The sequence below is a fragment of the Typha latifolia genome, chromosome 8 (genome assembly GCF_019914945.1).
Source record: "Typha latifolia isolate L0001 chromosome 8, TyphaL0001v2, whole genome shotgun sequence".
Lineage (NCBI taxonomy): Eukaryota > Viridiplantae > Streptophyta > Magnoliopsida > Poales > Typhaceae > Typha > Typha latifolia.
The window spans coordinates 8,130,706-8,156,913 of NC_133093.1; the positions used below are offsets into that span (position 1 = coordinate 8,130,706).

Here is a 26,208-nt window from a genome sequence, read left to right on the forward strand (position 1 = left end):
AAGCATTTTTTGAAACTTTTAGTACTTTGTGTTAATTATGCCTCAAAAAAATTATAATTCATTTAAAATTTGATTCATACATGTTTAAAGTCCAATTCTCATATCTATTTAGTTAGGATATAATTTTAAAATTTATTATTCATTGAATATCCATGTTTAAATCCATATTTTAATAACTTGTGCACTGTGCCACGTACTTGATATTATTGAGCGTTTTGGCAAGTCTGTGCAGCACTTTAGCTTCTTCGTAAGATGAAGTATGCCTCAAAGTAAAGTCAGTATAGAAGTAAGAAAAGGGAGAAAGTCTTCACTAACACTTAGAGAAAAGTTATATTGATGATGTCTTACTTTTTCTCATTTATTAAAATTTTAGATTAAATACAAATAGTAAATTCAAGCCCTTTATATAAAAACGAAAATTTAGTTACTAAGTTACCATAACAAATATCTTTCCTAGTATTTAAAAGGGAATGAATAAAATCGAAGAGGTATCGTCCTTTGCCATTATCGATCCGACAATCGATAAGCTTGAGGCCTATTCAATAGTGGATAAGATAGAGTCTAGCCAAAATATTGCAGTGTTCTTTAAGTTAGGCTTTACTACTGTATCGCTGATGTCTTTGACCTGCTATAACACTTTAGTTTTAACTAAAATTTTGATGTGGTATCATAGCCGAATTTATAACATTTGGTTATTTTATAGATGTCTTTGTAGATGCTTATAGTTGTTGTAGCATGTGATGTTGTGTCACAATTTTGCTTCGGATTATTTATAATGCTCTTGACATTTTAAGAAATCATGTGAAAAAAGTTTCATCCATGCGAAAACTGTGTATTTGGTGGCACTGCTTCACTCACTCATCATCCATCTCTAGGTAGACAATTTATCAAACTGAAATTCCGTTGTATGAAACCAACAAAATAAGCTCATGTCAGAAACTTTAACCCAATTACTAGCTTCTTAAATACATTGCTGTTTTTATTAAGGCTACGACAGTAAAAACAAGAAAAATAGATGGATAAATTGCTATGCCAATGGAAATGGATTTAGACGGCAAATTGGCGTGCACACCAAGGGGTGAGCTCTTGGAAGTGTGATCCCTATCCCTTCCGCCATGTCTACTGGGCCCTTGACTTTTCAATCAAAGCATTGTATCATTGCTGCAAGTGTAGCCTGAATGACAAGTAGTGCTAATGAAGCACCAGGACAAGTCCTCCTTCCGCTCCCAAACGGAATCATATGGAAATGCTGCCCTCTTATATCAGTTGCTTGCTGCTCTCCTTCTACAAATCTTTCTGGGTAAAAGTTTAGTGGGTCTTTCCAGTAATCTAGATCTCTGCCGATGGCCCATACATTGACAAACAACGTAGTTTTCGCAGGAATGTCGTATTCATCTATAATGCAGTCCTCCGATGATTCCCGAGGGATTAATGGGGCAGTAGGGTGAAGCCGCAGTGTCTCCTTCACAATGCTCTGTAGGTATGGAAGATTGGGGATGTCGGACTCATCAACAAGCCTACTTCTTCCAACGACTGAATCGATCTCTGCTGATGCTTTAAGTAGCATGTTGGGATGGTTGATCAGCTCCGCTAATGCCCATTCGATTGTTATAGCGGATGTGTCAGTGCCGGCGACAAAGATATCCTGCAAAATGAACCGAATTCTAATTCATATCTTAGAAGTAAATAATTAGATATTTGATGTAGATGATTTTGTTTCTTGTGGTTGCTTTAACAATTCTTAAGTTATCGTGATGCTTCGTAACATGAGACTGAAAGGGTTAATTTCCATTTTTATGCAATATTCTAGTCCTCTCATATGTAAACAACACCAATGATTCACAACAACAATCTCAGAACTATGATTTAGATGTACACAATGGAATGTAATTTCAACCCAAAAAGCTTAAGTTCATAGATTAGTATAAACAGAGTATGTAATATCAATCCTCTTTAACATTTATGTTGTAATTCACGTAGAGAAATATATATATATATAAGAGGAGAAGAAAAGTATTGGTACATTACCAAAATAAAAGCTTTGATGTTCTCCCTTGTCAGCCTCACCTCTGCTCTTCCGTTTTCATATATATCAAGCAATATATCCAACAAATCCTTTACTTTTTCTCCCTCCCCACCACCCAACCCCAACCCCATCTCCTTCTCCCTCCTCCTCTTCTCTTCCTTTTCCTTCAATATCCCCTCCATCATCTCTTCAAATCTCCTATGCACTATCTCAAGCCTTTTCTTGAACCCTTGCAAATCCAACTTCTTGAATACCCAGATGTAGTCCCCCAAGTTAAACTTTCCCGTCAGCTCCGCCACCTCCTCCACCAACTTCCTCACCTCCTCAGCCTCTCTTTCGTTTCCCGAACACCTCCTACTCATTGCCATCATCGACACAATGTTGTTGGTGAGCTTATTGAGCTCTCCACCGATGTCGAAAGCTCTCCCTTCCTCCGCCATCCTGAAAATATACTTAACAAGTGTTTGTATCTCTTCTTGTCTCACATGCTTGAGCTGTTCGATAGTGCGGCCACCGAGGAGATCGGCCATGCAGAGTTTCTTGATAAATTTCCAATATGGACCGTAGGGGGCGAAGGAGAAGTCTGAGGAGTTGTACGCAAGATATTTGACGGCGGTAGACACCGGGCGATTGGAGAAGGAGAGGCCATGAGTTTTGAGGAATTGTTTAGCGGTGTGGGGGGAGGAGGCGACGATGCAAGGGACGGAGCCAAGGCGGAGGTGGACGAGGGGCCCGTGGCGGAGAGAGAGCTTGTGAAGAGCTTGGTGAGGAATCGGCGCGAGAAGGTGAAGGTGCCCGATGAGAGGGAGGGAGAAAGGGCTCGGCGGAAGCCGGAGGCCGGCACGGGAACGGTAGAAGAAGAAGGGGATGAGGAAGATGGAGAGGAGCGAGATGAGAGAGAGGGTGACGTAGGAATTGAGGTATTCTACTATTACATCTACTTCAATGGCCATGGCGTTTGGGCAACGAAAGTCTTTGCGTTCATTCATAGGTTATAATGCCAGTCAAGTCAAGGCTAATTATTAACAAATGAGAGGTTCATATCGATTCAATGAACTATGAAAAAAGATATTTTTATCCAGAAAAGTGGATCAGAACCTGAAAGTCAAAATTGATAGCCCAACCTGTCAATTTGTCGGTGCAATTTGATTGGGAAAACATTTGTATAGAAGTGTTTGAGAATGAAGTATATTTCTTAATCATTTTCGAGATGTTTGGAGTCATCAAACTGAATCCATTTGGAAATTACAAGCACTCCGAATAAATTGGATTTAGAATTCTTGTGTTCTAGCATCAAGCGTAATGAACCAATAGTTTATTTCAATTAAATGCAACTTGATTTGATTTAAGAGTGCAATTTGATAAATAGTTGAACTACTTCGGTACAGCAAACTTGTCATGCAAATTAAGTTCTGGTCTCATATGTTAGATGAAAAAAAAAAAACATCTAAATCTAGTGTGACATTTAATACTTAGGGGTGTAAATGAGTCGAGCCCGAGCAAGGTAGCTCTAGTTCAGGCTCGGCTCAGCTTAACTCGAGTCGAGCTCGAGCCGGGCCAGACTGAGCTCGAGCAGAGCTCGAGCCTAAAATGAGCCTATCATCAAGTTGAGCTGGATCAAGCCAGATCGAGCCCAAGCCGAGCCAAAGAAGAAGAAAAAGAAGGACGAGGACGAGGACGAGGACGAGGCAAGACATGAGGGTACGCGGTTGCTTGTTGCTGTAGAAGGAGGAGAAGGGGCGGGGCACCGCGAGTTTGAAGCTGCTGACCGTTGCCAAAGAATGAGGAGGAGGGGTGGGGCACCATGGGTCCATGATGGCTTGCCGCTGCCGAAGAAGAAGGAGTAGGGGTGGGCACCGTGGGTCCGCAGCTGCTTGCCGCTATCGAAGGAGGAGGATGGGTGGAGCACCGCGAGTCCGCGGCTGCTTGCGTTGCCGAAGGAGGAGGGGCGAGGCATTGCGAGTCCGTGGCTACTTGCCGTTACTGAAGGAGAAGGGGCAGGGCACCGTGGGTTCGCGGCTGCTTGCCACTGCCGAAGTAGGAGCGATAGGGCACCATGGATTTGCAGCTATTTGCCGCTGCCGAAGGAGGAGGGGTAGGGCACCGCGGGTCCGTGGTTGCTTACCGCTACCGAATGAGGAAGGAAGAAGAAGAAGGAGGAGGAAGAGGTGCACTACGGTGGAGGACGAGACGACACCGGCGCACCTCGACGGAGGACGAGATGGGGATTTATATCGAGTCTATCAAGCCGAGCCTGAGTGAGCTGGCTCCAGCTCAGGCTCGGCTCAATATTAATTTCGAGTTGGTTTTAGCAGATTGGGCTCAGCTGATCTCTGACGAAGTCGAGCCAGACTCGAGATTCAGCCGAGCCGAGCCCAAACCAAGCCCGAGCTACTTGTCGAGCTTGACAGCCCTATTAATACTGCACCTATAATAAGTAGGATTATAATATTTTTTAAGAATATTCTTTCTACCCATTACTCATAGCATGCATATCATCACGAACATATATAAATCCTACTAAATAAGGAGTAGAAACAATTATGACATCTTTTCTGAGTGGGGGGCTTTTGATAACGCCATGAGTGTAGTGATGATCGAGATGGAATTATGAGTTTATGATTGAGGTTATTAATATAATATCCGCAAGGCAATGCCGCTAGATATGTATCCCTCGTTAATATGTGATTCTTTATGATAGAATATATTGTCATATTATTTTGTGGCTCTAGGATACCATACCATGTCTTATTATTTTGAGGCTCTAAAAGGACGTATGATATGATGCATAATTTGACTTTATATTGTTAAATTATGAACCATTCTTATTGTATTTAAGAACTTAATATATTACTAGTTGAGTATAAGATATAGTATTATATTTTTAATTGCATTACTTTTAAACAATAGAATGTATTCTCGGACCTTATGCACATAACCTTGTTGGAGAATTTTTTTTTAGATCAGTAGATGATATTGAGATCTCAAGTAGATGAAGATGAGATTTCATTTTAATTTTATCTTTTGCTATATAGTTCTAAGTAGATGAGTCACAGGCAGGCCAGAAAACAGGTTGGATTAGCGAGAAAAACAGATTGGATTAACTCTGACATGACTCACTATCCGACTTAATTCGGACCCAATTTAAGTAATAAATCCATACACGATCCAGATACATGTATAATTTTTGAAACATACTCGCATACAAGTTTTGCGAGTAGATTTTTCTTAAAAAACTCGAATACAGGTCAAGTATAATTTTTGGGGTACATATATCAAATATCTATTTATTCACATATTTTTTAAATTATTTATAGTTCTTAGTTTGCATATTTTAAATAGTGAATGCTAACATTGTTAGTAATGATATAGAGAGACTTTACATATATTTGACATGCAAGCTTTCTTTTTAAAGCTTTAGTAATTTGTGTTAATTCGTATTCGTTTAAAGGCTGATCATGATATTCATTTAGATAGGATATAATTTTAAATTTTATTATTCATCGAATATCTATATCTGAATCCATATATTCACCCATACTAATAACTTGTGCGTCGTGTCACGGACTTAATGTCTTTGAGCATTTTAGCAAGTCTGTGTAGTACTTCAACTTCTTAGTAAGATGAAGTAAGCACCGAATTAAAATCAGTACAGAAGTAAAAAAAGAATAGAGAAAGCCTTCGCTAACACTTATGAAAAGCTATTTTGATAAAATCTCACTTATTTTTATTTACTCAAATTTTAGATTAAATACAAGTAGTAAGTTTAAGCCTTTAATATAAGGTACATAATAGATTGATATGAACATCACGTTGAAGTTCCGGTTTTGGTTGCCGTTGACGAGGACGTTGAGAAATGAAACTTAACGACTAAGTTATCATAACAAATATCTTTCCTAAATATTTAAAAAAAAATAGGTAAAATAAAATATGTGTCGTTTTTTACCTTTATCGATTCAGTAGTAGATAAGCTTAAAGCCTGTCTAATAATGGATAAGATCGTGTCCGACCAAAATACCAAAGTGCTTTTCTAATGAGGCTTTGCTACCACATTGCAGTGCCTTGAATTGTTATGGCACTTTGGTTTCCACTAAATTTCGATGTGGCCTCACAACCAGCTTTATAACATTTAGTTATTTTGTAGGTATGTCTTTCTAGATGCTTATGATTGTTCTTGCATGTGATACCGTGGCTGAATTTTGCTTGGGATTATTTATAATACTCTTGACTTTTTAAGGAATCATGTGAAAAAATTTCACCTATGCGAAAACTGTGTATTTGGGGGCAGTATTTCACTCGCTCATCATCCATCTCTGGGCAGATAGTTATCAAACCGAAATTCTGTGAAACCAACAAATTAAGTTCATGTTAGAAGCTGTAACACTATTAATAGCTTCTTAAATACATTGCTACTTTTATTGAGGCTATGGCAGCAAAAAAGAAAAACAGATGGATAAATTGCTATGCCAATGGAAACGGATTTAGACGGCAAATTGGCGTGCACACCAAGGGGTGAGCTCTTGGAAGTGTGATCCCTATCCCCTCCCCATATCTACCGGGCCCTTAACCTTCCAATCAAAGCATTGTATCATTGCTGCACGTGTAGTTTGAATAACAAGTAGTGCTAATGAAGTGCCAGGACAAGTCCTCATTCCGCTCCCAAACGGAATCAAATGGAAATGCTGCCCTCTGATATCAATTGTTTGCTGCTCTCTTTCTACGAATCTTTCTGGGTAAAAGTTTAGTGGGTCTTTCCAAATCTGCATCTTTGCCGATGGCCCATACATTAACAAATATCGTAGTTTTCGCAGGAATGTAGTATTCATCTACAATGTAGTCCTCTGATGATTCCCGAGGGATTAATGGGGCAGTAGGGTGGAGTCGTAGTATCTCCTTCACAAAGCCCTACATGTATGGAAGGTTGGGGATGTCGGACTCATCAACAAGCCTACTCCTTCCGACGACCGAATCGATCTCTGCTAATGCTTTAAGTAGCACATTCAGATGGTTGATCAACTCCGCTAATGCCCATTCTATTGTTATGGCGGATGTGTCTGTGCCAGCGGTGAAGATATCCTATGAAATGAACCAAATTCTATTTTAGATCTCAAAAGTAAATAGTGAGATATTTGATGTAGAGGACTGTTTCGCACTGTTGCTTTAACAATTCTTAAGTTATCCTGATGCTCCGTAACATGAGAATGAAAGGTTTAATTTCCATTTTTATGCAATATTATTATCCTCTCATATGTAAAACAGCACCAATGATTCACAACAATAATCTCACAACTATGATTTAGATGTCCACCATGGAATGTAATTTCAACCCAAAAGGTTAAGTTCATAGATTAGTATAAACAGAGTATCTAATATCAATCCTTTTTAACATTTATCTTATAATTCATGTAGATAAAGAAAGAAAGAAAGAAAGAAAGAAAGAAATATATATATACAAAAGAGAGGAGAAGAAAAGAATTGGTACATTACCAAAATAAAAGCTTTGATGTTCTCCCTAGTCAGCCTCACCTCTGCCCCTTCGTTTTCATATATATCAAGCAATATATCCAACAAATCCTTTACTTTTTCTCCCACCCCACCACCCAACCCCATCTCCTTCTCCCTCCTCTTCTCTTCCTTCTCCTTCAATACCCCCTCTATCATCTCTTCAAATCTCCTATGCACCACCTCAAGCCTTTTCTTGAACCCTTGCAAATCCAACTTCTTGAATACCCACATGTAGTCCCTCCCCCAAGTTAAACTTTCCCGTCAGCTCCGCCACCTCCTCCACTACCTTCCTCATCTCCTCAGCCTCTCTTTTGTTTCCCGAACACCTCTTACTCGTTGCCATCATCGACACAATGTTGTTAGTGAGCTTAATTAGCTCTCCACCGATGTCTAAAGCTGTCCCTTCCTTCGCCATGCTGAAAATATACTTAACAAGTGTTTGTATCTCTTCTTGTCTCACATGCTTGAGCTGTTCGATAGTGCGGCCGCCAAGGAGTTCGGCCATGCAGAGTTTCTTGATGAATTTCCAATAAAGATTGTAGGGGGCGAAGGAGAAGCCTGAGGAGTTGTACGCAAGATATTTGGTAGCGGTGGACACCGGGCGATTGGAGAAGGAGAGGCCATGAGTTTTGAGGAATTGTTTAGCGGTGTGGGGGGAGGAGGCGACGATGCAAGGGACGGAGCCAAGGCGGAGGTGGACGAGGGGCCCATGGCGGAGGGAGAGCTTGTGAAGAGCTTGATGAGGAATCGGCGCGAGGAGGTGAAGGTGCCCGATGAGAGGGAGGGAGAAAGGGCTCGGCGGAAGCCGGAGGCTGGCACGGGAACGGTAGAAGAAGGGGATGAGGAAGATGGAGAGGAGGGAGATGAGAGAGAGGGTGACGTAGGAATTGAGGTATTCTACTATTACTTCTACTTCAATGGCCATGGCGTTTGGGCAACGGAAGTCTTTGCGTTCATTCATAGGTTATAATGCCAGTCAAGTCAAGGCTAATTATTAACAAATTAGAGGTTCATATCGATTCAATGAACTGAGAAAAAGATATTTTTATCCAGAACTGTGGATCAGAACGTGAAAGTCAAAATTGATACCTTATTTGGATCAGAACCTTAGAAGTGTTTGAGAATGATGTATATTTCTTAAGTATTTTCGAGATGTTTTGAGTCATCAAACTAAGTCCATTTGGAAATTACAAGCACTCCAAATAAATTAGATTTAGAATTCTTGTGTTCTAACATCGTGTAATGAACTAATAATTATTTTGCTACTTGATTTGATTTAAGAGTGCAATTTGATGATTTGAGAAAGAATTCGGAGGAAGACCCATCCGCTCATCTGCATAGGAGATTACATCAACAAAAGGAAAGCACAGACCCTTCGTGTTTGAGAACTAGTGGGTTTCCAATGCGTCATTCTCTCTCTCCATTTTGTAGGGAAACTTGGAGAGAGGTTCACAACTCTAGCCAACCTCTGCTCACCAAAGTTCTCTAAGTCCCACCTCAAAAGCTGGGCCAACTGCAACGAGGGAAACCTCTGAACCAAAATAAAAAAGATTGAGGACGAGCTCCTCCTCATTCAGACCAATGCGACGAGTAAGGATGACTCGAATGTTAGAGAAATATTAAAAGAGGAGATTAATGAAATTAAATGGCTAGGCACTTGCAACAGTCAGGCGAAGATAAATCTATCTCTTGAACAAATTTGCCGTCCACTTGTTAGGATTGAAAATTACGAAGACAATTTGTTCTCGGGATACAAGACCGTCACGAATCAAGGTGCAATTCGCAAAATTGAACCTTGATCTGAACTAGAGTTAATTGTAACAAAGCAAGCACTTAGGTCTATGGAGTATCTAAAACAATAGCACCATATTCTATTTGTAGAAAATGAAAGGACACCACCAACTAAAAGGTGCTAGTAGTTATATAACTAAAAAGTAGTTATGTAGTTATATAACTAAAAAGTAGTTATGATAGTTATATAACTAAAAAATAGTTAGATAACTAAAAAGTAGTTATGGTAGTTAAATAACTAACAAATAGTTATAATTATAAAAATGTGTCTAATCAAAATATTTATTCACAAAATTATTTATTTTAAAATAACACCATAGAAATATTAATATTTCTAACAATCCCCCACTTATTTTAAAATAAATAATAATAATTTTGATTTCAAATATGTTTGCTGTTACACAAAGATATTGATACATAAGTGAAAATATCGTATGGTTTGAATTTTTACGTAGTGTAAAATTTTCAAAGTTGTATCAAGATGTTAATAGATATAAAGTCTTTGAATTAACAAACTTTACGACACAACCGGAGAATTCACACATATCTTTATCAGAATCTCAATGTTCTTCCCAGCCGCGCATTAATGACCATGCGCTGATCCCGACTTCATAAGTGTGCTAGGAGTTGACCAAACTCCGACATAAGCGGCCTGACTTCACACTCACATAGGTAGAGTTATTCTAGGTGCTCCCGTAGATTAAATACACTTATTATACGAACCCATTAAGAGTTTAACTTAAACTCACATGTTCATTACATGAATATAGCACTTACCAAATAATTTTTGAGTAGGTCCAGATAGCGTGCTACATCATCACTCTTCAAATTTGTTTTTCCCTTTGAACTTAGAGCATAGAAATCCATGGTTTAGGTAGGGTTGCTATTTTTTTATGATATTATTCAACTGGTCTAAGACCCATCTCACAAGATGTTTTTCTAATTAGATCCTTGTTAAGGCCTTTAGTTAAAGGATCCGCTAAATTTGTGCACGATCGAATATAATTCGCGGTGATTACTTCATCTTCTAATAGCCATCTCACAGAATTATGTCTAAGACGTATATGTCTCGACTTTCCATTATATGATTTGCTATATACCCGTGACAAAGTAGCTTGACTATCACAATGAATTAAAATATGACGCATAGGATTTGGTCATATAGACAAATCAATTAAAAAATCTTTTAACTACTCACCCTCTTTGCGTGCTGCTCCCAAAGCCACTAACTCAGACTCCATAGTAGAATGAGTTATACAAGTCTGTTTCTTGGATTCCCAAGAAATAGTAGCACCACCAAGAGTGAAAATCTACCAACTCGTAGATTTAGAACCATCATTTACACAGTTCCAGTTTGCATCACTATACCCTTCAATAACAGATGGATTTCCTCCATAGTATTGTGCAAACGATTTAGTTCCTTCCAAATATCCTAATACAATGGATATTGCTTTCCAATGTTCAAAATTAGGATAACTAGTGTATCGACTCAATTTGCCTACGGTAAAAGCAATATCTGGACGTGTGCAATGCATTGCATACATCAGACTTCCAATAACCTTTGAGTATTTAAGTTGTGATACACATCGATTTTTATCAATATCAAGCTTCAAATTTGGATTATAAGGAAATCTTAAAATTTTATCAAACAAATGAGAAAATTTCTTTAGAATTTTCTCAATATAATGACTTTGTGACAATGCAAGAGAGTTTCCGACTCTGTGTATTTTCATACCAAAAATAGTATTTGCAATACCCAAATCTTTCATATTAAAGTGAGATGATAAGAAATTTTTAGTCATATTAATACATAAGTCACTCTTGTTAAAAATAAGCATATCATCCACGTATAAGCATATGATCACAATGTCATTATCAATCATCTTATAATAGATGTATTTGTCCGCCTCATTTGACCGAAATCCATTAGAAAGCAAAACATTGTCAAATCTCTCATGCCATTGCTTAGGGGCTTGTTTTAGACCATATAATGATCTAACCAATTTGCATATTTTATTTTCTTGGCTTTGTAAAATGAAACCTTCTGGTTGATTCATATAAACTTCTTCATCCAAATAACTATTCAAAAATACTGTTTTCACATCCATTTGAAGGATTTTGAAGTTATATATTGACGCTAATGAAATTAATATTCTAATCAAAGATATCTTAGCTACGGGGGCATAGGTATCAAAATAATCAATGCCTTTAAATTGTCTAAACCATTTGGCTACCAATCTAGCCTTATACTTATCAATAGATTGATCAATAGATTCGCTTAAATATCCATTTACATCCAATAGATTTAGATCCTAAAGGTAAGTCTACCAAAGTCCAACTATTATTAGACAAAATAGACCCCATTTCATTATTGATAGCTTCCTTCCAAAAAATGGCATCTCTTGATTTCATTATTTCATCAAAACTAGAAGGATCACTCTCCATATTAAGACAAAAACAAAATTCATTCAAAATAGAATTTGAAGTCCCTTCCACAAGGTAAGTCACAAAATCACGACCAAAGTTTGATTCTTTTCTAATTCTTTTATTTTTTCTAATTTCCATATCTTCAAAGGAATTTTCAGAAGAATCATAATCTAGAGATTTTCCTTGATTATTAAAATCAAATTTTAGAGATTTAGATTCTTTAAAGGTTTTATCCTCAAAGAATTCGGCATCTCTATATTCAATCACAATGTTTGTATTTATCTATAGAAAACTATATGCTTTGCTATTAGAAGCATAACCAATAAAAGCACATTTAGAGGTTCTTGGCCCCAACTTCGATCTTTTCAGATCGGGTAATCTAACATAAGCTAGACACCCCCACAATTTTAAATATCCTAAGTTAGATTTTCGATTAAACCATATATTAAGAATATATGTAGCTATTAGGATTGCTTCACCCCAAAGATTATCCGGAAGACAAGAATGGTCCAGCATTGCATTAACCATATCCAATGGAGTTCTATTTTTCCTTTCAGCCACACCATTTTGTTGTGGTGTATATGGAGTAGTTCTTTGATGCACTATACCATTATTTTCACAAAATGCATCAAAATTATTGTTAAAGTATTCACCTCCCCTATCACTTCTAAGCATTTTTATTTTACCACTAAAGAGATTCTCAACTTCAGATTTGTATAATTTAAACTTATTAAGTGCTTCATCTTTTGTCCTTAATAAATAAACATATACAAACTTAGAAATGTCATCAATGAAGGTAATAAGATATCTTTTACCACCTCTCGTGAGTTTATGATTCAAGTCACAAACATCAGAGTGTATCAATTCAAGTAGAGTTGTAGAAACTCTATTTACACTATGAAATGGTTTTCTAGTTAACTTGTTTTTAACACAAGTTTCACATTTACTTCTATCATTTTATAAATTTGAAGGAAGTAAATCTAATTTAACCATTCTTTTAACTGAATCAATATTCACATGACCTAATCTAGCATGCCACAAAGATAGAGTCAACAAAATAAACAGAAGCATCATTCTTTACTAAATTTAGTTTAAACATATAATCTTCGGCATAACCCTTGCCGACAAATAAGCTTTTCTTAGTTAGTACAAATTTGTCCGATTCAAACACAAGCTTATAACCATGCTTAGAAAGCAAACCACCTGAAACAAGATTTTTTTGAATCTCGGGAGTATGGTATACATCAAGTAGAGTAAGAGTTTTTCCTAGTGTGAACTTCAGTTCCACTAAACTCTTTCCAACTACTTTAGTAGAGGAAGAGTTACCCATATAAAGCAAGATATCATTATTTACAAGTTCATATTTCTTGAAAAGATTTCTCTCTCCACAAATATGACGAGTCGCGCCTGTACCCACCCACCAATCAGTTTTAGATACTACCAAATTTGCCTCGGATATAACAGCAATAAGATTTTCTTCAACTTTGTTGGATTGCTGTTGCTTTTTCTTAAGAATTCGACACTCATTTTTTGTAGTGTCCCTTCTTCTTATAGTAATGACATATTAGATTCGTTTTGTTGTCATTCTTCTTCTCACTAGAAGGATTATCTAATCGAGATTTCTTCCCTTTCTTGTTGACTATTTCAACAACATGGGCAACTTTTGTCATTTCTGCGATTTCCTCGGCATTATCTTGAAGTCTTGACTCTTCCTCAATTCTGAGTTGTCGTTGAAGAGCCTCAAGAGTGAAATTATCACCCTTTCTCTTAAGAGACTTACAGTAGTCTTTCCAGCTTGGAAGTAATTTGGTGACGATAACACCAACTTAAAGTTTCTCCTCTATAGAAATGCCTTCAGAAAGCATTTGTTGTACAATAAGCTGTAAATCATGGACTTGAGAAAGAATAGGCTTATTGTCAACCATTTTAAAATCAAAGTAATTAGAGATAAGATAGCTTTTGTTACCAAAGTCTTCTATTTTGTACTTATTCTCCAAGGCTATTTAAATCTCCTTCGTGGTCTTTATATGAGAGTACATATCAAATAGATGATTGGTGAGGGACCCAAGAATAGTACCACGGCACAAACATTGTCCTCCTCCCATTTTTCTTCTACAGTAGACTTCTCGGTCAAGACTGGACACTCCTTTTCTATTACATAACGAGTCTTCATCACCGTAAGGACAAACTTAATTTTCAACTTCCATCGCTTATAGTTATTTCCATCAAAGTGATCAAGTTTGTCATGCGGCAACATAGATAAAAGTGAAGCATTTGAAGCAGCCATTTGAAATCACTTAGAAAATTTATTCAAAAATTGTTAGAGGAATATTAAAAGTGGAGATTAATAAAATTAAATAGCTAGGCACTTGCAACAGTTAGGCGAAGGTAAATCTATCTTTTGAACAAATTTGTCGTCCACTTGTTGTGATTGAAAATTACGAAGGCAATTTGTTTTTGGGATACAAGACCGTCACGAATCAAGGTGCAACTTGTAAAATTAAACCTTGATTTGAACTAGAGTTAATTGTAACAAAGCAAGCACTTAGGTCTATGGAGTATCTAAAACAATAGCACCATATTCTATTTATAGAAAATGAAAGGACACTACCAACTAAAAGGTGTTAGTAGTTATATAACTAAAAAATAGTTATGGTAGTTATATAACTAAAAAGTAGTTATGGTAGTTATATAACTAAAAAGTAGTTATGGTAGTTATATAACTAAAAAATAGTTAGATAACTAAAAAGTAGTTATGGTAGTTAAATAACTAACAAATAGTTATAATTATAAAAATGTGTCTAATCAAAATATTTATTCACAAACTTATTTATTTTAAAATAACACCATAGAAATATTAATATTTCTAACATGGAATAGGTTGAGGACGCTCTATATAATTTGTGATGACCTGCTGCTTAACCATGAAACCTGTTGACACCAACGGATGCGGGACAAAAACACTTGATTCTTCCACATGACTATAATGGCTAGAAAATGACATAATCACATTGCAAATCTTAAGTTAGATGTGAAAATTCTTAACATTGAGATAAAAGACCACTACTAGTGACACTTTGCTTAGTAAATGACAAGAATAAAGTATTCACAAGCAAACAGATTTAACGTGAAAAAACCCTTGTCAACCAAGGATTAAAAAATCATGTATCTCTTTCATAAGGTAAAACCAAGCACTATGAATATTGAGATTATAAAAACACTTACAAATCGATTATAATTACTGCAATCATCACGATGTTATTTTGCTTGACTCCCCCTCAATACACCGCCTCTTATACTTGGCTCACAACCTAGTTGTCTCTTAAGGTTGTAACTCAGCCTCGGTGACCCTAAAAGCTATATCAAACGTCTTTTTCAATTTTGGACAAAGGTGATATGGAATGACCCTAATGCCTTAAATTGCCAATTAAGGATGCTCGCCAGCTTCAAAGTCTACTCTAGCACGGATGATCGCTTGTGTTTGCTTCAAGTAGTTAAAAGCTTCAAGCACCTCCTAGAGCTCACCACTCTTCCCTTTGGTATCACTTCAGCTGGCCAAGAGTAGTGCCCTAACATTTTTCAAGATCCCCTTTTATATGCCCAGAAAGTTTGCTTATAGAAAAATTTAATCAGAACCAATAGGAGCAAACTTAACAAAACCGTTCAAACGAGATTTGGTCCATTCAAACGGTTTGAGTTCCAACCAATAGCGTTCCATAGATTCTGTTCAAATGCTCTTTCAACGTTTGAAGTCTTCAACTGGTTTGTTTGAATGTCTTTCTATGTTAGATACAGTGAACTCTCTTGAAAATATCATTTGAATGCTTTTCTAACGTTCGATAGGCACTTGTCTCTTACCGTGTATCTCGTTCGAGTGCTTTTCTAACATTGGATATAGAGTGCTCTTTGGAAAATCTCGTTCGAACCCTTTTTCAACGTTGGATGCAGAATGCTCTCTAGAAATTCTTGGTCGAACGCTCTTCTAACATTCAATATACACTTGTCCCTTACCACGTATCTCGTACGAATGGAACAGCATTCCGAAAATCCGTTCGAACGCCTTTCTTATACTTATCAAAATAGCGATGCACGGAAGGATCCGTTCGAACGGGCCGATCCCGTTCAAATGGAAACACTTCTTTTCCTCTACGATGTGCATTTGATCTTTATAATTCAAATTAATAAGTTACAACTAATATGATTTTTGTTTTGCCACATATTTGCTAATTACAAGTGCTAACAAGATGGCGATAACTGGAACTGGACGCAAGAATGAAAGCAAGATACATTCGGCATTTATTTGCATTCTTTTACTTCTTCCTTTTTTTCTATCTCTTAGTCATTCTTTTTATTATTTTTCTATACAAATCTCTCTAATCACAGTTTAATTAATAAATTAATATTTTTAAATATGTTTAAAAATAACTTAATTTATGTTGCCAAAAAAAAATAACAGTATCTATTTAAAAAAATTCTAAATTACATTTAGAATTTCGTACTTAAACTAGAAATATTTCTAATTTTGTCAATGATGTTACCTAATTAGTTTCATAGTATTTGGATATTAGATGATTATCTTCAAAATATTTTTATAAAACTGCTAAACTAAAATTATATAGTTTAAGTATAAAAGCTATGTGACTCATACCCTTTTATTATTCTTTTTCTTCTTTTTATGCCGCTTCTTCTTGTTCTTCATCTATCTTTTATTCATTTTTTTTATATTTTTTATATAAGTCTCTCTAATTATTTTTTATTTAATATAGTAAGATACTAGTCAAAGATAATTATGAGATAGTAAAATAAATTAAATAAACAAATACTTTTTAATAAATATTTTTAAAATAGAACTAAATATATATTTTAAATAAATTATAATATCTACTAAAAAAAATATGAATTGTAGTTAGAATTTCGTACTTAAACTAGAAATTATTCGATCATTGTAGATAAATTTCTATTATAAAGAAGGGATTTTTATAAATCACACCCTACATTTTGCTTATTTTATGATTCGCACCCGTCTTTGGGGATTTTATAACACGACCCCTCATTTTCTTAATAATGTTCATTTAACATCCTGAGTTAACTTAACCTAACCATAATCAAACTAAATGATACCAGAAAGAGAATATTCTGTTATAATCCACTATGTAATTTATAAAATTCTTAAATTACCCTTGTACTTACCTCTAATTTTATTCATAACATGAAGATCCATGCTTGTTGTTTTTTCTCAAATCATGGAGAACATTACCTAAATGCCAAGCTAATCTTAGAGCTTTTAAACTCCAAGCAATAGAGATCTTAGAGCTCCCCAAACGCTAAGCCAATTTTGTTGCTTGCGACCTCAAAGATAGGGAGGGAGATGAAGAAAATTTGGGAAAAGATGGAGAAAAAAAAAGTTTGAGCTAGAGAGATGAAGAAAAATAGGTAAAGTTGGGGGGAAGCTTCTAAGGCTTATACCTGGTAGGGATTTGGGGGAGTTCTTATGGGTTGTGGGTTTTGATATTATAATTTTGTGAGGTAGGGTTTAGTTATAGATAAGAGGATTTAGATTTTGTGGAGTTAGAGTTTAGTTTGAGGAAGAAGGATTTTGTGAGGATTTAGGTTAGGTCAGAACTTTTTAAGGATATTTTAGTAATCTTTGAACTAGAGTCACATAAACTATATAACATGGTTAATGTCAGTTAGCTAAAGTAACGTTGGGGTGTTAAATAAACATTATAGAAAATGAGGGGTTGCGTTATAAAATCCCCAAAGATTGAGTGCGAATCACAAAATAGGCAAAATATAGAGTGTGATTTGTAAAAATCCTTATAAAGAAACTTTGAATACAAAAGTTTTAGATCTTGATGTCATCAATTTCTTCCAATTAATTTCATAAAATTTGGATGATAATCTCATGAATACTTTTTCAAAACTATGGTAAAGTAAAAGTGTATTATTTAAATATAAAAATGACCTGACTCATACCCTTTTCTTCTCTTCTTTTTGGTGTAGAAAAACCCTCTAGATAGATTTTTAATATGAAGGAACTCTAAATAGTAAAATTCTAGATGTAATTGATTTTATATAATTAGTTTCGTTTTATTTAGATGTTAGATTAATATTTTTTGTATATTTTTTTCAAAACTACGCAGAATTAAAATTTTGTAGTATAAATATAAAATTCATAGTTTCAATATAAATTTTATATTTAAATTACGAAATTTTAGTTTTGAACAATTTAAAAAAAATATTCAAAAGATTATCAGCTGGTGTGCAAAAACTATAAAATTCATTGAATAAAATTCGTGACATAATACTTTAGAACGATCGGATAAAATCTACAACATCCGGCAGTCTTACTGTCTCAGCTTCATCATCTTTGTTCCACAAAAGTCACTATCTTATCATTGATTTATATACTAGGACCCTTAAGAAAAATTAGTGGAAAGTGACACTAATAAAACAAGAAAGTGATATATTGAAAAGAAGAGCCATTTTTCTCCAAAAAAGATGGAGAAAAGTAATTACAGAGTCATTGTTTCCCCGAAAGTCACTATCTTAAAATAGATTTAGATACTCGGATCCTCAAGAAAAATTATTGGAAAGCGACACTACTAAAAGAAGAACGTGATACTGAAAACGAAAGAGCCATTTTTCTTGTAAGAAGATGGAAGAAAAGTAACGGCAGAGTCATTGTTTCCGAGCTTCAACATTTTCTTTGAAATAATTAGTCAATATTGTAACATAACATTAGAGTTTAAAACCGTCAAGCTAAAGATTGGAAAGCAACCCAAGCAAATGCGACTAGTAAAACAAAACACCAAAGTGTTTTAAAATAAACATTGTTTTCCAAGCTCATCATTTTGTTTTCGAACAAATATTCGACATTTTAAGATAGATTTTGAGATTAAAACCCACAAGCTTGGAAAGTGGCCCATTAAGCATTACATTAGCTTATTAACAATGTCGACTAACTCTTATATTTATTTCCTTAAATATTCCTTTTATTTCCAATGCTGCAAGCGTGTTACTCTATTCACAGAGTTGTCACTCGAACCTTCTTAAGTAAATGCCACAGTACCACTGTATTCTTCAAAATACCAAATGCTTTATTAAATTAATTGGTTTTAAGAAAACAAAATAAAAGTATGATAGTTTTAAAAGAATATTCATCAAATATTAAGCGGTAGCTATTAGACTAAATAGATCTATCAAATAAGCAAATTGGTGTGTTTAGAAGTTTAGAAATAGTTTTATTGCATGAAAGTGATAGTAATTTCATGTCCACAAACATTCACTATTGTAAAGTTTTATGTAATCTATTAAGTGTTGCGGTAGTCTTTTTATCTTTTTAAACTCTAATAGGTATTATTTTAAATTATTAGACCTTATCTAATTATTTACAATTTAATTTCTCACAAGGATTTTAAAATTATTTACAATCTATTAAGTGTTGCGGTGCATTTGTTAAATACTATATTTTGTTCATTCCTTTCAAGTTTGGTTAGAATCTTTAGTCTGCATTTGAGAAAGAATATAGCACGGTTCAGATTTGACAAGGCATTCAATAGTTGTTTCCTTACGAGTGAAAGACAATTATTATATCATGGGAGACCAGTGACCAATGTTCACTGTTCCAGAAGTAATCAGTGGATGGCGAATTAGTCTTAAGGAGATAGTGTCCAATATTATACTCGACTATACGGAATTTTATATTCTGTAATCTGTAAGTTTATTTAATGTATTTACTTCTTTTGGATCGAATTTTTTATGACTTTTGGAATTAGATTGTTATCGTCAATATTGTTTGTGTGTGTTGAAATTGTTTCTGCTATCTTGCACTCATTTGACATTTAGCACAACAGACTTATTCAATTTTTTTCTATCTTCTCAAAGATTCATTTTATATCTAATACTGTATGTATTATTAAGGCTCCGTTTACCCTTGTGGAATAAGAAACTTCTACTTTTCTGCAAAATAGTTGCAGTTAGTAGTTTTCGACCAATTTTCAGAAAGAGCAGCTTGAACACGTGTAGGTGGTGGATGCTTTTCTTGTTACATCTCACACTCATTATCATTTAATTAATTTGACTCGCATACATGATGATAATAAGTTCCTCAATAAAAATAGCTGGTCATAGTCCCATCTTTCCGCAATAAATCTGCATGTTTATAGCGTAAGATGTTTTACATGCATACCTGAGCTTCTGATAGGATAATGGTGTTCAGGGTCTTGAAATGACAGTAGTTAACACGATTCATTAATTTCAACTAACTTAACTTTCACTTGGTTGTCGTGAATAAATACTGGTTACACTTTTCAGGTAGTACATAAAAGTATTGAACTGGCTCAGAATATAGAGATTTTTACTTTACTACTTGCTGTCTCTGACAATATATATATACATACAGGGATTTATTGCTTAATATCTCTTCAGCTATTTAGCCTATCACTAATGAAGTAGCCGATATTTTCTTGAAGCTTTATATGAACACGCTGTCATATTATTTTTGATCTATTCCTTGCTTCATTATATACTAAGCCTATAGATATCCGATATGCTTACTGAGTAGTTTGGATAACCCGTAGTGGTCGTCATTTATCATCAAGAGAATGTTCAGCATTTTATAATGACTCGAGCGTATGTAGAAGAAACCAATAGCGAATATCATTAATTCACGCCAAAGCAATTTGGAAAGTAGTTAGTACATTTGCTCCGTTTTTTTCTTCTTCTGCTTTCTGTGAAAGTGAACAGATCCCAACAAATTTTCTAATGGTGTGAAATATTCAATTCAACTGAATTACTAGATTTAACCAAGTTAATGTTTAGCTGATTCACTAGATTGAACCAAGTTATGCAGGTTTTATTGTGATCCAATGGTGAATTGGTGAAATGGGGGAAAGACATGCTTATTGGAGTTGATACACTCTCCAGCCTCAAAATGTCTATTCATGATTTAAGAGCTTAGACTTGTGCAAAAAAAAAAAAAGGGTATTACTAACATAATATTTCATTTATTATTCATGTACGAGATATATCTAGTCACATACAATGCTCATATCAAGAGGTTCAATTCTACTAATAGCTTCTTAACAAGTCACAGTTTTATTTAGGCTATGGCAGCAAATGCAGTTTGATAAACAAATCTCTATGCCAATGAAAACGGATTTAGACGACAAACTGGGGTGCACACCAAGGGTTGAGCTCTTGGAAGCGTGAGCCCTGGCCCCTCCGCCATATCTACCGGGCCATTGACTTTCCAATCAAAGCACTGTATCATCATTGCAAGAGTAGGTTGGATGACAAGTAGTGCCAATGAAGCACCTGGGCAGCTCCTCCTGCCACTCCCAAATGGAAGCATATGGAAATGATGTCCTCTAAAATTAGTTGCTTGTTGCTCTCCTTCTATGAATCTTTCTGGATAAAATTTTAGTGGATCTTTCTAGTAATTTGGATCTCTGTTAATGGCCCATACATTGATGAACAACCTGGTTTCTGCAGGGATGTCATATCCGCCAACGGTGCAGTCGTCCGTTGACATCCGGGGGATTAATGGGCCAGAAGGATGGAGCCGTATTGTCTCCTTCACAATAGCCTGTAAGTATGGAAGGTTGGAGATGTCAGACTCATCAACCAGCCTACTTTTGCCAACGACTGTATCAATCTCTGCTACTGCTTTATGTAGCACACTTGGATGAGTGATTAGCTCTGCTAATGCCCATTCAATTGTTATTCCAGATGTATCGGAGCCACCAACAAAGATATCCTGAGAAATAAAATAGATTATATCCTATGTCGATAAATTCTATTCTCCGCAAGCTTAAGATTAATGTCAAATGTAAATAGCAAGGAATATTTGATCTTGAGGATTCTATTTGTTTGAGTTGCTGAACAATCTTTTTTTAATTACTTTTGAGAGACTAAAAGTAGTTCTAGTGAAATTTCCTGTCATTTAGGTTGCTTGACTAATTATAAATAAATTTAATAAAAGTTTAATTAGATTCTATCTTTCTATAATTACTTATATATATCTCATTACTTTAAATTGATTTAAACTATAACTTAATAACAGATAGAGATAGATAATCAAATTTAGATTAAACTCTATCTCGTATAGAGATAAAAATTAAATTTAAATTGAACACTATCTCCTATCATTAAGTGATATTTCATATAATCAAACCCTAATCATACATAATCTTGTTGAAGAATTAATATACCCCTTTTTATAATGTGGTCCTATCGTAGTAGTTAGATTAGAATTAAAAAGTTTAGATGACTATTAAAATATTTTGTTACAAAATAAAATATAAAAATCAGTCTTAATATGGTGCATAGGTCCTAAGTTCAAATCATATCTAATTTAAGTCAATTTGTTGAGCCTACATCTCTAAAAGCAAGTTTAGACAAATTTCCTGATGGTTCTTGCAGGATCGCCGTTTGGCACGGAAAAGAAGAAGATTGAACGTATATCGTACCTGAATAAAAGCCTTGATGTTGTCCATGGTTAGCCTTATCTCTGCCCCTTTATCTTCGTATATATCAAGTAAGATGTCCAGGAAATCCTTCAATCTCTCCCCCTCTCCACCACCCAGCCCCATCTCCTTCATCGTCCTTCTCTCCTCCTGCTTCTTCTTCAATATCCTCTCCATCATCTCATCAAAGCTCTTCCGTGTCGCCTCAAACCTCTTCTTGAACCCTTGGAAATCCAACTTATCGAATATTGCGATGTAGTCCCCCAAGTTAAACCTTCCCACCAGCTCCGCCGCCTCCTCCACGACATACCTCACCGTCTTAGCATCTTTATCACTTCCCGAGCACCTCATGCTCAGCGCCATCGTCGAGACAATGTTGTTCGCATGCATCATGAGCTCCCGACCGACTTGGAAAGCTCTCCCTTGCTCTGCCATGGATGATATATTCTTCATAAGCCTGTGTAGCTCTTCCCGTCTCACATGCTTGTGCTGTCCGAGAGCGCGGTTGCCGAGGAGATCCGTCATGAAGATCTTCTTGATGAATCTCCAGTAAGGGCCATAGGGGGCGAAGGAGAAGGATGATGAATTGAACGTGAGATATTTGACAGCAGCGGACTCTGCGCGACCGGAGAAGGTGGCGTCGTGATCTTTGAGGAAGAGTCTAGCGGTGTCGGCGGAGCAGGCGACGACGCAAGGGACGGTGCCAAGGCGGAGGTGGAGAAGGGGGCCGTGGCGGAGGGAGAGCTTGTAGAGGGCTTGGTGGGGGATTGAAGTGAGGAGGTGAAGGTGGCCGAGGATAGGGAGGGAGGAAGGGCTCGGCAGAAGCTGGAGGCCGGTGGGGGGATTGGAGAGGAAGAAATGGCGGATGAGGAAGATGGAGAGGAGGGTGATGAGAGAGATAGTAATGTATGAGTTAGCATACTCTGCTAATACTACTTCCATGGCCATGTTATCTTGTGTGTGGGATTCTATTGGTTGCATTATTTATAGACATATTATTGTGCAAAATACTCAAATGGGTGAAGGAAGCTGAAGCAAAATCCTTCACCCTCGAACAAATTCAAGTGGAATAGCAATAATTTGGGGCAAACCAAATATTAGCAAAGCTAATATCAATATCTTTGTGAGAACTCCAAATACAAGATGCTAGTTGTAGAGAACTTCAAATACCCAAGGTAATCACAAACATTAACACCAAATCAATGCAAACCATGAAGAGAAAAGAGGGAAAGACACGATTTACGTAGTTCGGCGATGTGCCTACGTCCACGGGCGGAGCAATCTTCAATCCACTATGCAAATCTTCAAATACAAAGAGATTACAACTCTAATCTCTCTCTCCGGGCGCATTCGAACGCGCCTAGTGCAAATGCAGACTGGCGTTCGAATGGCAAAAGCCCCGTTCGAACGCCTGCAGAAACTGCTGTTCTCGGGTTGGCTCGCGTTCAAACGCAACTGGGGCCATTCGAACGCCTGCATCACAGACTGCTCTCTGTCTGGAGCCCGCATTCGAACGCCCCCAGGGCCCGTTCGAACGCGCGACACAGAAATGTTGATATTTTGCTAAAACTGAATTTGAGCTAATTTTTAACAATTCTCCACCTTGGCGACAAATTCACAACTTCACCAAAACACTCTCCACCACTACAAAGTGACTGCAAATCCCAAAATTGCACCGCCTGCAAATTTGCGTCAAAAGACACCAAATGCAAACAATTTCTGCAAACAAATCCAAAATAAACTCCAAATGGTCTTCACCATTGCAAAGTTAGTGCACCACTTCAAATACCAAATGCAAGCAAATATGATGAGACTTCAAAGATGCCAAACAACTGTCTCTACCAATGCAAAGCGAGTGAGTGCACCAGGCCAATGCCAAGTAGTCAAACATGCAAATACTTGGTCAAGTCCAAGCAATGTTGGACCTTGACCCCAGTCACAACTGCACTGTCGTCATGAACAATCAAAAGTGCATATGCCATTCTGTTAGTACACCGTGCAAACTTCTGGGCCTTTCTTCTCGGTCTACTAACTACAATTGATTTTCCTTTCTGCAAAATTTTTTGAGTTGAGGTCTTCTCTTTATGCAAACATGAGTCTTCTACATCCAAATTGGTAGACTTTGGCGGAGCACCAAGGATTTCATTCTCCACCTGCTGCGAAAAATCTTTGCTTATGCCATTCTGCAAATTCTTCTGATTCAAATTAGAAGACTCTCCAAAAGTTACAATTCTCTTGGAGACCTCATTCTTCAAATTTGGGCTTTGTGATCCATGACCATATCTGCCTATCACAATCTTGCCCTGCAAAAAATACAAATTCATTTCTGAAGTCCTTTCATCACAACTCGAATTCCCAATGCAATTTTTAAAATTCCATCTTTCATTGTGATTGTGAAGCCTTTGGATTCCAATGCGCTCAATGAGATGAGATTCTTCTTCAAATGAGGGACATATCATACCCCCGTCAGCTCTCTCACTGATCCATCATGCAACTGCAAACGAACTGTGCCAATTCCTTCAATTTTACAAGTACTATCATTACCCATAAAAACCATGCTATTGGCCAGTTCTTCAAAAGTGCAAAACCAATCTCGATGAGGACACATATGATAAGTGCAACCCGAATCCAAAATCCAATCATCTGTATGACATGGTACAGATGAACTGCTAAGTGCAATATCCAAATCCAAATCATCAAGCTCATCTTCAAGATCGGCCACATTTGCCTTTCCCTTCTGCAGATCCTTGCCATTCAAAGCCGAACAATCCTTTTTCCAATGCCCTTTGTTGCGACAATATGAACATTCATCTCTAGCAGGAATGTCTCTACTGGACGATCCACTCCGCTTGCTAAACTTTCCAGTTTTCAATCTACCACCCACTGTCAATGCTTCAGATGGAGAGTCTGTGTGAACCTGCTTATCCATCTTGCGATATTCATTATTGATCAATGCATTTGCAATATCCTCATAACGAATAGATTCTTTTCCATACAGTAGGGTAGTGGTCAAATGATCATATACATCGGGCAACGAATTCAACAATACCAAGGCTTTGTCTTCATCCAAAATTTCCACATCCAAATTTTGCAAATCCGCAAGTAACTTGTTGAAGGCATTCAAATGCTCGGCCATGGGCATTCCAACCTTGTACTGAAATCGGAAAAACTTCTTCAAATAGAGCCTATTATCAATACTCTTAGTCATAAACTTGTCCTCCAATTTCTTCCACAAGCTCTTCGCCGAGGTCTCCTTCATCACAAAGTACTTTTGATCCTTTGCTAGACAAAGCCGAATGGAGCTGCAAGCTTGCTGGTTCATTTTCTCCCAATCCCTCTCGGATATATCTTCGGGCTTCTCCCCCAAGGTGATGTCCAACTTTTGTTGAAACAAGACGTCCATCACTTCACATTGCCACATTCCAAAGTTATTGGTGCCATCAAATTTCTCTACATCAAACTTTGCATTAGAAATAAGTTTCCCCAATTTTGATGATCCCGACATATTTGCAAATCAATGCTATCCCCAAAATTCAAAGCTATCCCCAAATTCAAAGCCCTAGGTTTGAGACCTTGAAGCTCTGATACCAAATTGTTGTGCAAAATACTCAAATGGGTGAAGGAAGCGGAAGCAAAACCCTTCACCCTCAAACAAATCCAAGTGGAATAGCAATAATTTGGGGCAAACCAAATATTAGCAAAGCTAATATCAATATCTATGTGAGAACTCCAAATGCAAGATGCTAGTTGTAGAGAACTTTAAATACCCAAGGTAATCACAAACATGAACAACAAATCAATGCAAACCATGAAGAGAAAAGAGGGAGAGACACGATTTACGTGGTTCGACGATGTGCCTACGTCCACGGGTGGAGCAATCTTCAATCCACTATGCAAATCTTCAAATACAAAGAGATTACAACTCTAATCTCTCTCTAAACAATGGTGGCTCTCCCCTACAAGCTTTTCTCTCTTGCAAAATGCCCACCA

General features: G+C 36.5%; 3 protein-coding genes across 3 annotated transcripts; all 3 read right to left on the bottom strand.

Moving 5' to 3' along the window:
- Positions 1–930: 930 nt before the first annotated feature.
- LOC140794310 (3,9-dihydroxypterocarpan 6A-monooxygenase-like) lies at positions 931–3,037 on the bottom strand. Its single transcript, XM_073146295.1, has 2 exons — positions 2,029–3,037; positions 931–1,645 (listed from the first exon to the last, which is right to left on the bottom strand). The coding sequence occupies exons 1-2, from the start codon at positions 3,013–3,015 to the stop codon at positions 1,139–1,141; spliced, it is 1,494 nt and encodes a 497-aa protein (XP_073002396.1). The 5' UTR covers positions 3,016–3,037; the 3' UTR covers positions 931–1,138.
- Positions 3,038–6,365: 3,328 nt separating this feature from the next.
- LOC140793312 (cytochrome P450 93A3-like) lies at positions 6,366–8,493 on the bottom strand. Its single transcript, XM_073144720.1, is given in 5 exon segments — positions 6,366–6,574; positions 6,577–6,784; positions 6,786–7,102; positions 7,514–7,768; positions 7,770–8,493. Coding segments are annotated over 5 exon segments (1,590 nt in total). The 5' UTR covers position 8,493; the 3' UTR covers positions 6,366–6,487.
- Positions 8,494–20,790: 12,297 nt separating this feature from the next.
- LOC140793983 (3,9-dihydroxypterocarpan 6A-monooxygenase-like) lies at positions 20,791–23,201 on the bottom strand. Its single transcript, XM_073145784.1, has 2 exons — positions 22,222–23,201; positions 20,791–21,509 (listed from the first exon to the last, which is right to left on the bottom strand). Exons 1-2 carry the CDS (start codon positions 23,197–23,199, stop codon positions 21,186–21,188), a joined length of 1,302 nt encoding a protein of 433 aa, XP_073001885.1. The 5' UTR covers positions 23,200–23,201; the 3' UTR covers positions 20,791–21,185.
- Positions 23,202–26,208: the final 3,007 nt, after the last annotated feature.